The following is a 12943-nucleotide window of genomic DNA, read 5'->3' on the forward strand; positions in this document are numbered from 1 at the left end:
AGCAGAGTGGGAGAGAGTGTGGGGCACTTTCCCACAGTGAGTCACTATCCAGTGCTTAGATGGAGAAGACATATTGAGATGGGCACTAATATCTGGCAGAGACTGAGGTGGGGTACGAATTAGTTGGGTCGGTTACTTTAAAGGGATAAGTAAGTCATTACCGGCCATATGCCCCAGCCCACTCACATAGTATAGGAGTCTCCATAGCAGCCAGCCAGGAAGTGTGGTTGTGAATAACACACTCCATACCCAGGGAAGTAACTCCTCGGCTGTGTGTACATACAGGCCGAGTTCTTGTACAGTGAGTGGTGAATGACCCTCCTGTGTGTTCGTGGGCACTCATTTGTAGTTGTGTCTCTTGTTAGTGACCTTGTGTTAAATGCTACTGTTGACTGATGCTGATCCGCAACAGAGGATTTAAGTAATTAGTTATGTAGTGAACTTTACTCCCTTCTCAAGTCCTGACAAGGCCTGCCATCCAGGAGCCAGTAAATGACAATACTCAGCTTGAGGCTAGAACATGCTGCTGGACAGTAGGAGGATTTGTTATGAGGGCAATTGTCCAGTTGGGTGTTATACCTCGACCATTTATGTGTCATTGCTCAATCTAATTGTTTCTCCCTAGACATGGCTGTTGATCCTTTCACAGCTGTGGGAGTTAATTGTTGAGTATTTCCCTTGTTTGTTGGTGGGTAAAACAGACTGCAACCTCATTAGTGTGACCTGGCATTATGACTGTTGTTAAGAAGGGTGCATGAGTCCAAAGTGGACCTTTTAAGCCATATTAAGCGCTGCACCCAGTCACATAGATCACTAGGGGGAAGCTACTACAGGTGCAGCAGCTTTGTGAAGGGGCTGGGAACTGTGGTCATAACAATGTAAATAAGAAGTGAGAAAGCAACCAGGACAACTTTGAGCTCTCTCCTTTCACAAACAATACTAAAAGGAGTGATGAAAATCAACATGAGAAAACCAATGTCATGAACAAAATTTTCTTACCACAAGTTCTAAATACATGCTGCCCAACTGAGCTTTTGTCAGGTTGAGTGAGGCCCCAGGCATGATGACTCTAGTGGTCATGGTGCCAGGTGGCTCCAGGGAGATGGGCACTGGCAGCAGGTTGTGCAGCACCAGGCAGGGGTGGAGGTGTATCTTGTACAGGGTGCTCTTCATGGTGCGGCGAGAGGTGTTCTCCCACAGGATCTGCTCCACTTCGCCTGATGCCTGCACAATATTCGTACAGTATTATCTACTCAATACAGGCTATTATTCTAAGCACCTACTTACTGTCCAAATAATTTTGAAATACAAGCATTCTTTTCTAGCAAAGCTTAAATGACATTAAGTTTAGAGATAAAGAAGTGATTTTTTTTTAATTAAGCATAGGAAGCATTTCACAAAATAGTTATACAAAGCTTACTTTTATCACTAACCAGAAGCCTCGACACATCCCACCTATCATTCGCAAAGCCTCGTGTACTGCAATGATGGGACTAACACTCCTACTGACCTCAATGTGTGGAAAACCAAAGGTGCTAACTTACAAACATGAGGAAGGGAGTGCCATGGATTTCCTTGACATCTTTTGGTGGACAGCTGAGCTTCATCTCATAGTCAGGATTGTTCTGCAGAATTCTCCACACAAATGGCAGGATGCACACATTGTGTCTAGAATACACCATGTAACATTCCTTTAATAATGTCATGCATTTCTATCATTAAATCAACAGCTATTTTCAGAGTGTAAATTAAGTGGCTAAAAATACAATCCTGATATGTGCTCTTGCTATATTTAGATTGCTCTTACTTGCTGGTAACACAATTTGTAGCATCATAGACACATTCTCCATACAATCTGTATATTACTTCTTTTAAAATGACAAACAGATGTATCTTTATAAGTAAAGATAACAGATACCGCCTTACCCTTCCACACAGAAGAAGAGTTCTGCTGTGGGGCTGTAGGCAGCATGCAGCGGCAGCAGAGCGCTTTCTTTCTGGCCAAGACTCACCACGGCCTCCACCTCATTGCCTCGCTCTGTCATGTAGTACACTTCCACTGGCACATCCAGGTGGTTGATGACCTGCCAAATACACAGTAAAGTGTAAATATTCTACTTTTATGGATATCATATAAATACACCAAATCCTGCATCTGCCAGCTCATTTGGATACTTAAAAAGTTAAGCACGAATTAGTAAAACTAATCAATATTTCTTAACAAAAGTGATGCTTTTTTACTTAACAAAAGTGATGCTTTTTGCATGTCCAAACCATCATAAACATGCATCCTTTGTTCGGATAGTTTGCACTCTTCCAATACCAGTTCTTTAGGTCTTCTCTTTTTTTTTCACTTGATCCATACAAGTAACATTACTACTCAAAAATAATGATCATAATCAGTTTTTGAATTTCACTTTGGAGCTTGTCTATTTGATCTAGAAACTTTCAATGCCACCATGGTTTATTACAAGCAGAATCTGTTGCATCAGAGTCCATTATAACAAAAGATTTCTGTACATAAATGAATAAAGGTTCAGTTACACCTCTGTACTGATTTCAATCCAGAAAACACAAATAAGGGACACACCTCCACACAGGAACTGAGTGTGATGACTTTGCAGCCATTTTCCATTGAAATACTGGTCACTATCCCCCATTTCTCGCCAGAATTTTTGTGCTCCACTTCAAAATACCTTTTATCAGCACGAGCCACTGGAATAACGCAACTGCAGTCAAGACGAGGGATCTGAAACAGAGTACAGCAATTCATTAGAAAATTGTGTGCTTGACTGGAGACAAAGGTTTGGCTCTACTATCTGACATCTTGACAAACAAGTTGTTTCATTTCCTACAGATCTTCTAAAGTTCTGAAAATTGAACCAATTGATCTATAACAGAAGATAAAATTGCTATTGTGAAAGTTGATCAATATCTTAATATAATTTCCTATAAACTTTTTCAATAGAAGAAACCTCATGAGCTAAGATGTCTGTCTATTTCAGAAAACTTCTATGTACAATAATATTTTTCATAAGGAGCACCATTTGACAGGCTCTTAGTTGATTTCCTCCTCATATCAAGAAATATTCTGGAATGCATAAAGTCTAATGAATAGATTTCAAGGCTTCATATGAAAAGTTCAAAGTTAGTGACCTCAGTAATTTCATACTTCTATGTAAACTTTACCAGAAAACTCACATGTATTCTGAATCCCACATGGTCAAGCTCCACAGTAAACATACAATAAATAGGAGGAATCCTTTAGCAAACATTACAGGATGGACAGACTCCAGATTCTTTGTACCTTAAGTACAATCCTGCGGTCCTGGATGCTCTGGCAGTCAGTCACTAGGGATGCCACTCTCTTGTGCTTGGGTGTCACCACCTTCACCTCATGTAGGTCAACCTGAGCACCAGACTCCACTGTCACCTGCTCTACATTCTCTCCTCCCTCACTTGCAACCTGGAGCATGAAGCAAGGAAGATCATTTACTAAGACATTGATGTTCATTCCATTCTGATATCTTTTACTATCATTATTATTATCTAACAACTCTTCCAAACAATTCCCCTTCAGAAATGGGCATGATTGGGTTCTATTGGGCAGAAACAGACCACTATATAAAATGACACCTAGGAAATATACTAACACCACAGCAAATTGTATAGGAAAAAAGACTAACCTTGAAGCCTGACTGAGCCACCTCCACACTGATGTGCATCCCTGTATAGTTGGCAATGCGGTAAGGTGCACACGGTGTCTTTGAGTCCATCACCTTCCTCCCATAGGCATCAGAGAATGCCTCAGACAGGATGGCCACCACCTCCATAAAGGTCTTGGTGACAGTCAGCTCCATGGGATCCTGTTGGAAGGAAAATTTTGATATAATTTTTCACAATCATTGCAAAGGCAAATAAAATTTAAGGGAAAGGTGCAGCTCATAACATCCAACCAATGATACAAATAATTGATTGGAATACCTGTACAAAATATGTAATAGTTTTAAATACCTTAGCTGTCAGTGAGATGGTGCAAACAGGATCTGGAAAGTGACACTCTTCAAAGTCTACTTCCTCCACATCAGGTGACCCCACAGGTGATGCTATGGAGGGGCTCTTGGTGTCCCCTGCACCAGACTGATCCTGAATCACCTGTTGACAGACTGTATGCTATCACACACATCAAGAAGGAAACTGTTCAACAATAGTAACAAAAATTAGTGCATCAAAATAATTCTTCATTAATCTATAGGATGGTTTCTTCAAAAAAAAGTTATCGTTATGGATATCTATTCCCACTGATTCAGCTTTCCTAATGGCACCTGATTACTTCATATGGCAAAAAAACATCCTACAACATAAGTAATAAATGGACAGTGAATCTAAATAAAAGCATCACAAAGGAAATGAACACAAACCTCAAACTTGAGTGCCCAAGGCTTATGGTCTGGGGCGCCAAAGTTGTCTGGCTGCTCCACGGGCTCCAGCAGTGGCTCCCAAACGGCCAGGCGAGGATTGAAGGAGGCAATCTCAAGATTCAGTTCTCCCTTGATAGTCAGCTATATAAAAAATAACATTTTAATGCTGCACCTAAGCTTAATCTAATATAATACTATTCTTAAAAATACTCGTATGTTTGCACATAGTCATGTTACACTGACATAATTTCACTCTTACACATTTTCCAATTCATGTCTCACTAACAACAAAATCTGCAGCTTATCAGTGTTGCATACAACATTTTTTTCTTTTATGATACTAATATCTGATATGTCTAAGGGAACAGCAAAACTTTCACCAAAATCTCTAAAAGAGGATGACCAAGACTCAGTAAGGAAAGCCAGATGACCAGTAGAGTGGCCTTGACAGAACCCATACTGGCGATCAGATAGAAGGTTGTGAAGTGATAGATGTTTAAAAATCTTCCTATAGAGGATAAATTCAAAAACTTTATATAGGCAGGAAATTAAAGCAATAGGATGGTAGTTTGAGGGATTAGAACAGTCACCCTTTTTAGGAACAGGCTGAATATAGGCAAACTTCCATCAAGAAGGAAAGAGAAATGTTAACAGACAGAGTTGAAAGAGTTTGACTAGGCAAGGTGCAAGCCTGAAGGCATAGTTTCGGAGAACAATAGGAGGGACCCCATAAGGTCCATAAGCTGTATGAGAGTTTAGGCCAGCAAGGGCATGGAAAACATCATTGTGAAGAATTTTGATAGGTAGCATGAAGTAGTCAGAGGCTGAGGGAGAGGAAGGAACAAGCCCTGAATCATCCAAGGCAGAGTTTTTAGCAAAGGTTTGAGTGAAGAGTTCAGGTTTAGAGATAGATGTGAAAGCAGTGGTGCTATCTGGCTGAAATAAAGGAACAAAAGAAAAAGAAACAAAGTTATCGGAGATGTTTTTGGCTTGGTGCCAGAAGTCACGAGAAAGTTAGATCTTGAAAGATTTTGATACTTTCTATTAATGAAGGAGTTTTTGGCTAGCTGGAGAAGAGACTTTGCATGGTTCCTGGGAGAAATAAAAAGTGCATGAGATTCTTGTGATGGAAGGCTCAAGTACCTTTTGTGAGCTACCTCTCTATCATGTATAGTATGAGAACAGGCTGTGTTAAACCAAAGTTTGGAAGGTTTAGGCCAAGAAAAAGAATGAGGAATGTACACCTCCATGCCAGACACTATCACCTCTGTTATGTACTTGGCATGGAAGCAGTAATCATTCCAAGGAAAATCAGCAAAATACCTCCTCAGGTCCCCCCAACTAGCAGAGGCAAAATGCCAAAAGGCACCTCTACTTAGGGGGATCCTGAGGAGGGACTGGAGTGAGAGGACAAGATACAGATATGAGATTGTGACTGAAAGAGCCCAATGGAGAAGATAGCATAAGCAGAATTATTAGACGTTAGGAAAAGGTCAAGAATGTTGGGCATATCTTCAAGGTGGATAGGAATACGAGTAGGGTGTTGCACCAATTGCTCTAAGTTGTGGAGGATAGGAAAGTTAAAGGCTACTTCACCAGGATGGTCAGTGAAGGGAGAGGAAAGCCAAAGCTGGGGGTGAACACTGAAGTTGCCAAGAATTGAGATCTCTGCCAAAAGGGAAGAGAGTCAGAATGTGCTCCACTTTGGAAGTTAAGTAGTCAAAGAATTTCTTAAAGTCAGAGGAATTAGGTGAGAGGTATACAACACAGATAAATTTAGTTTGAGAGTGACTCTGTAGTCATAGCCAGATGGTGGAAAAGTTGAAAGATTCAAGAGGGTGGGCATGAGAGCAGGTTAAGTCTTTGCACACATAGATGCAACATCCAGCTCTGGACTGAAAATGAGGCCAGAGAAAGTAGGAGGGAACAGAAAAAGGGCTACTGTCAGTTGCAAATGCATGTCATGTTTTCATGTTGTGAAGACACTAACCAAAACCAATCTGAAGCATTCATTTTTCTTCTACAGCCATTCCCATACATCATACTGGCTGGAAATTGGACAATCTGGTTTTTTAATAATTTTCCTTTCTTGAATGTATGTATAAAACTTTTCTCTAGTGCTTTCCATGCAGCATAATGTTGCATATTGCAGTGGAAGGGTCAAGGCAATCAGAACCAAACCTTCTTGGCATGGAAGCCTGTGATGCAGGTGTGGATGCTGGTCTGCAGTTTGATGAGTGGGATGGTTGAGGTAGCAGATCCAGTCTCCAAGGTCAGCAACACACACTCCAGTACCACATCAGCTCCTCCACCATCAGCATGCACTTGCTGTGGCTTCGCTACCTCATAGGACTCAGACATGATGGCTTCTTCTCCCTCTTCTGTGTTATGTAAAAAGTAAACATATCAACCTACTGTTTACATAACAATAAATCAGTAAATGGCAACAATTATAATACACCTTCCATCATCTTAACCCAGTCTCTTTCCTGTATTCAGTCAGATGTTTATCATTATTCTATTACCTTGAATACTTTTAGATCATGTTATATGGTTCATTAATAACTACTTACTCAAGGAGGAAGGGATATGTCTTTCAGATCTGGGATAAAACAAAGGGACTACTAATATTAAACTATGGTTCTGTGACACTGGGCTAAGTGTTCTTGGATAGACAAACAGTGTCTGTTGTGCATCACAGGGAAGAAGAAAAGATACACAAACATGGAAAATCCTGGAGAGAGAAGACTCACCAACATCCAGGATCGAGAAATCTCCTTTGGTGATTGGCCTGACGTTCCAGAGACCAGACCAATCCTTGATCTCCTCAGTTCCCTCCACATCAGCCTTCTCTGCACTGGCCAGTGTTGTGGCAATACTGCTCAGAAGCTCTATGCTTACTGCAAAGATTCAACCACAAAATAATATGTGCATCATTTTGACAAAAATAACACATAAGTGGTTAGAAATAAACAATTTATTCTCACTATGGCTGTTATCTCCCTACATTTCTTCTTATCTAGAGGGACACAGGCCAAGGCCAACAAAAAGTGAAAAAAAGGCCCAATGAGAATGCCAGTCCCAAAAAGAAAGAAAGGTAAAAAAATTATCCAAAATTGGAGGATAAGCATCTTGAAACCTCCCTTATAAAAGAGTTCAAGTCATAGGATGGAGGAAATAAAAAAGCAGGCAAGGAGTTTCAGAGTTTACCACAAAAAAGAAATGAATGATTAAGAGTATTGGTTAGCTCTTGCATCAGAGAGGTGGAGAGAATAGGGTCGCGAGAAAGTAGAGAGACCTGTGCAGTGAGGCCAAAAGGAAGACTCACCTGGAGACACGCGGATGCTTACTTGACTCAACCTGACATCAATACTCTCAGCCTGTGTTGGTGTGATAGAGTATCGAAGGGTCACATCACACCGATCCAATATCTGGGTGACAGAAACACTCCTTGAGGGTTTTGTACAACTCTTGGGAGCAACTTTCCAGTAATGAAAAGACTACATATATAAATACCAGACATCCTGACTAAACAATCAAGGCTCTTTCTATTTGAACAACTGTAAAGTATGTATTTGTACTGTCATGGGACAAAAGTACAGAAAATTAAACTAAAATAAAAGATAACAACATTTAGTAAAGATCATGTAAAATTATTTAGTCAGAATAACTTAAAGGAACGATGTCCCTAAATTAATATGTTTTCTTGGATTTGTAAATAAAACTTTGTACTGTGGAACCTCAGTTCTAGAACCTAATTTGTTCTTGAATACCATTTGCAGTCAGAAATGTTTGAAAACCGAAACTATTTTCCCCATAGGAATCAGTGTAAAATGGATTAATCATTCTCAGACACCAGTCTACTCTGTCTTAGCAGCTTATGACAGACGCTCCCACACCCAAGATGGCTGCTTCACAACATCTCCAGCTCACAAATTATTTATCCAGAAAGGATGTACTGAATGAACTTCATGACACAGAACTCGTCAGAAGATACTGTTTTGACCGTGCAGATAATCTCTTTGTCACCGATCTAGTGAGGGAGGCCTTACCTCTGGACACCGAGAGGAGCAATCCACTTACTCCCAAAATGAAGGTGATCATAACACTTAGTCATCTTGCTGCTGGAAAAGGCTACTGGAAAAATGCAGTTGTGCAGTAGTGATGGTGTTGGAGTCATCGAGAAAGCCACAGGTGGCTCGGGATTACTCCTGAGCGCCAAAAACTGTTTACACTGAGGCTTTTTACCAGGATCACATTTACCTTATTTCAAAGATTGAATTACTGTCTTACACTCTATGTCTCTCCTCCAAATATATAAAAACAAAATATTTATAGAAACTATAAATTAGCAATAAATGGCAGCTTTTGCTATGTCTTTTAATGTTAGAAATCAAGTTACATTGTTCTAGAACCAAATTATGGTACTGCAACCAAAGCAACAGTGAGTTCAAAATTTTGCTTGAAAACTGATTTGTTCAAAAAGGGAGGCATTCAGTAACCTAGATTCCACTGTATATAATTTTGAGATCAATAAGAATTTAGGACACGGATATTAAATGAAATTGTAATCTAGAAATTGACAAATTACATCTATGTGAGATGAGGTAAAGCTTTGTGCAGATGAATACATCCTCCCTATCAATGCCAAACCTAGGAGAAAACTGCAAAACCAATGTTCCTAATATTTATTATACCAGTCAGATAACAAATCCCTTTCAAAAGATGCTACAGATTAAGTGGAAACTTAAAGGGAATGATAACTTTATGTAGTTATAGAGAAATTCTCAGAATACTATTTGAAATCTAAATTTGTTAATAGACAGTGTTAGATTCTGGTAGTAAGTGGGACCATTAGCTAAATTCAAGAAAAATCTGAGACTAGAGAAGGGTTATAGACTTTTAGGAATATTGCAAATAAATTAATTATATATGGGTGGAAGGAACTAGTCATACTGTGAGCTGGCTGTATATAAGACCATGGGCTCAGATGCTAACCAATGGCTTGGCTCACAGGTAAGTAACCTTGTCCTGGAAAGTTTATATTGTTTACCAAACTTATCTAAATGGGAATAATAATTATAAAATAATTACTTGTGTCAGATGCTAACTGATGGCTTGATCAACAGAAAGAACATGTAAGTTCTGTGGCCATTTACCTACTTACTTTTAAGGAAAATGATTAGGATGTAAACTTAGAATTCAGATTAGATAGGTTAATTAATTCTCTTGGGATTATGTATTAGTCAGAACATGTGATACACAACATTTTGTTGTAATACACACACTGAGAACTTAGGATTATTTTTTTTTATATGTAGGAAGGACACTGGCCAAGGAAAAAAAAAAAAAAAAAAAAAAAAAACCCTACTGAGATGCCAGTCCCAGAAAAGGGTCCAAAGCAGAAGTGAAAAATTGAAGGATAAGTGTCTTGAAACCTCCCTCTTGAAGGAGTTCAAGTAATAGGAAGGTGGAAATACAGAAGCAGGCAGGGAGTTCCAGAGTTTATCAGAGAAAGGGATGAATGACTGAGAATACTGGTTAACTCTTGCATTAGAGAGGTGGACAGAATAGGGGGTGAGAGAAAGAAGAAAGTCTTGTGCAGTGATGCTGCAGGAGGAGGGAAGGCATGCAATTAGCAAGATCAGAAGAACACTTAGCATGAAAATAGCAGTAGAAGATAGCTAGAGATGCAACACAGTGGCAATGACAGAGAGGCTGAAGACAGTCAGTTAGAGGAAAGGAGTTCATGAGATGAAAAGCTTTTGATTTCACCCTGTCTAGAAGAGTGTTATGAGTGGAACACCCCAGACATGTGAAGCATACTCCATACATGGACGGATAAGACCCCTGTACAGAGTTAGCAGCTGGAGGGTGAGAAAATTGGCGGAAATGTCTCAGAATGCCTAACTTAATAGAAGCTGCTTTAGCTAGAGATAAGATGGGAAGTTTCCAGTTTAGATCATAAGTAAAGGGCAGACTGAGGATGTTCAGTGTAGAAGATGGGGACAGCTGAGTGTCACTGAAGCAGAGGGGATAGTTGTCTGGAAGGTTGTGTCGAGTTGGTAGATGGAGGAAATGAGTTTTTGAGGCATTGAACAATAACAATACCAGTACCAAGTTTGCTCTGCCCCAATTAGAAATTTTAGAAAGTCAGGCATTCTGTGGCTTCCTTGTGTGAAATGTTTACTTCCTGAAGGGTTGGATGTCCATGAAAAGACGTGGAAAAGAGCAGGGTGGTATCATCAGCATAGGAGTGGATAGAACAAGAAGTTTGGTTTAGAAGATCATTGATGAATAATAAAGGAGTGGGTGACAGGACAGAATCCAGAGGAACACCACTGTTAATAGATTTAGGAGAAGAACAGTGACTGTCTACAATAGCAGCAATAGAATGGTCAGAAAGGAAACTTGAGATGAAGTTACAGAGAGAAGGATAGAAGCCATAGGAGGGTAGTTTGGATCAAAGCTTTGTGCCAGACTCTATCAAAAGCTTTTGATATGACCAAGATTCAGTAAGGAAAACCAGAAGATCACCAGTAGAGTGGCCTTGACAGAATTCATACTGGTGATCAGACAGAAGGATGTGAAGTGATAGATGTTTAAGAATCTTCCTGTTGAGGATAGATTCAGAAACTTTAGATAGGCAGAAAATTAAAGCAATAGGATGGTAGTTTGAGGGATCAGTATGGTCACTCTTCTTAGGAACAGGCTGAATATAGGCAAACTTCCAGCAAGAAGGAAAGAGAAATGTTGACAGACAGAGTTGAAAGAGTTTGACTAGGCAAGGTGCAAGCACAGAGGCACAGTTTCGGAGAACAATAGGAAGGACCCCATCAGGTCCATAAGCCTTCCGAGGGTTAAGACCAGCGAGGACATGGAAAACGTCAGTGCGAAGAATTTTAATAGGTAGCATGAAGTAGTCAGAGGATGGAGGAGAGGAAAGAACAAGCCCTGAATCGTCCAAGATAGAGTTTTTAGCAAAAGTTTAAGTGAAGAGTTCAGTTTTAGTGATAGATGTGATAGCAGTGGTGCCATCTGGTTGAAATAAAGGAGGGAAAGAAGAAGAAGCAAAGTTATTGGAGATATATTTGGCTAGATGCCAGAAATCATGAGGGGAGTTAGATCCTGAAAGATTTTGACACTATTAATGAAGGAGTTTTTGGCTAGTTGGAGAACAGACTTGGCATCATTCTGGGCAGAAATATAAAGTGCATGAGATTCTGGTGATGGAAGGCTTAAGTACCTTTCATGGGCCATCTCTCTATCATGTACAGCACAAGAAAAGGCTGTGTTAAACCAAGGTTTGGAAGGTTCAGGTTGAGAAAGAGTGAGGAATGTATGCCTCCATGCCAGACACTATCACCTCTGTTATGTGCTCAGCACACAGAGACAGATCTCTGACATGGAAGCAGTAGTCATTCCAAGGAAAATCAGCAAAATACCTCCTCAGGTCCCCCCCAACTAGCAGAGGCAAAATGCCAGAGGCACCTCCACTTAGGGGGATCCTCAGGAGGGACTGGAGCAATAGGACAAGATACAGATATGAGATTGTGATCAGAAGAGCCCAATGGAGAAGAGATTGTAACAGCATAAGCAGAAGGATTAGAGGTTAGGAAAAGGTCAAGAATGTTGGGCGTATCTCCAAGATTGTCAGGAATATGAGTAGGATGCTCAGTTACATGAAGCCTTTGTTTTTTGACGGATACTTTCATTAGATAAAATTAATCTTTTAGTCATGGGACTTTCCAGTACCTTCTAGAACCCCAGCTAATTGATAAGAACAACACTACTATATCACACACACACACACACACACACACACACACACACACATATATATATATATATATATATATATATATATATATATATATATATATATATATATATATATATATATATATACACACACACACACACACACACACACTAGGACTGTGCCTAATGCAGATTTACCTTACAGAAATTTACCTAATGTGACCAAATAAAAAATCCCAAGTCATACATAACACGTTTTTTTGTAATATGCAATGCGGTAGTCATTCAAGGAGGCCACCACAATTGAGACCATGACATCACGCCATGCTGGCCCTTGTTCCCTCTCACTCCCACCTTGCCACCCACGCCATCCACACTGCCAGCCTAACCTTGCACAATTTCCTTTATCTTGCATGCTTTGTTAGGAGGACAATCCTGCGTTTGAACCTTCCAGTCAACAACCTTCATTGCAAGAGGTGAGCTTTGAGCCTGGAGCAAAAGGAAAAAGAGCTGGATTTCCTAAAACAGGAAAGAAAGATTGCAGACACTGCTTCCCAATTCAAGGAGCCAATGATCAGGATGATCAGAAGCAAGAAACAGAAGGTGTGGGACAACCTGAAGGTAGCCAGTGGAACAATTGGTGAGGAAGACAGGGCTGCCGCACATTGTGCCTCAAACAAGGAGGTAGGGAGACAAGTGGAGGAAGCTGTTAGTATTGCCCAGAGAATTCCTGTCTTTGACTGTGTCACTGCTCAGGAAAT

The 12943-nt window shown here is 40.1% G+C and overlaps 1 protein-coding gene across 1 annotated transcript in view; it reads right to left on the reverse strand.

The window, feature by feature from the left end:
- Nucleotides 1-12943, reverse strand: part of LOC135101783 (intermembrane lipid transfer protein Vps13-like) — a 134332-nt gene that overhangs the window by 73299 nt on the left and 48090 nt on the right. Inside the window, exons 37-47 of the mRNA XM_064006077.1 lie at nucleotides 7750-7852; nucleotides 7175-7321; nucleotides 6603-6802; nucleotides 4422-4562; nucleotides 4015-4155; nucleotides 3687-3866; nucleotides 3308-3466; nucleotides 2591-2749; nucleotides 1927-2084; nucleotides 1545-1668; nucleotides 1000-1224 (exon numbers count right to left, since the gene is read on the reverse strand). Of these exons, the coding sequence (XP_063862147.1) occupies nucleotides 1000-1224; nucleotides 1545-1668; nucleotides 1927-2084; nucleotides 2591-2749; nucleotides 3308-3466; nucleotides 3687-3866; nucleotides 4015-4155; nucleotides 4422-4562; nucleotides 6603-6802; nucleotides 7175-7321; nucleotides 7750-7852 (1737 nt within the window). The remainder of the gene's footprint in view (nucleotides 1-999; nucleotides 1225-1544; nucleotides 1669-1926; nucleotides 2085-2590; nucleotides 2750-3307; nucleotides 3467-3686; nucleotides 3867-4014; nucleotides 4156-4421; nucleotides 4563-6602; nucleotides 6803-7174; nucleotides 7322-7749; nucleotides 7853-12943) is intronic.

The sequence above is a fragment of the Scylla paramamosain genome, chromosome 7 (genome assembly GCF_035594125.1).
Source record: "Scylla paramamosain isolate STU-SP2022 chromosome 7, ASM3559412v1, whole genome shotgun sequence".
Lineage (NCBI taxonomy): Eukaryota > Metazoa > Arthropoda > Malacostraca > Decapoda > Portunidae > Scylla > Scylla paramamosain.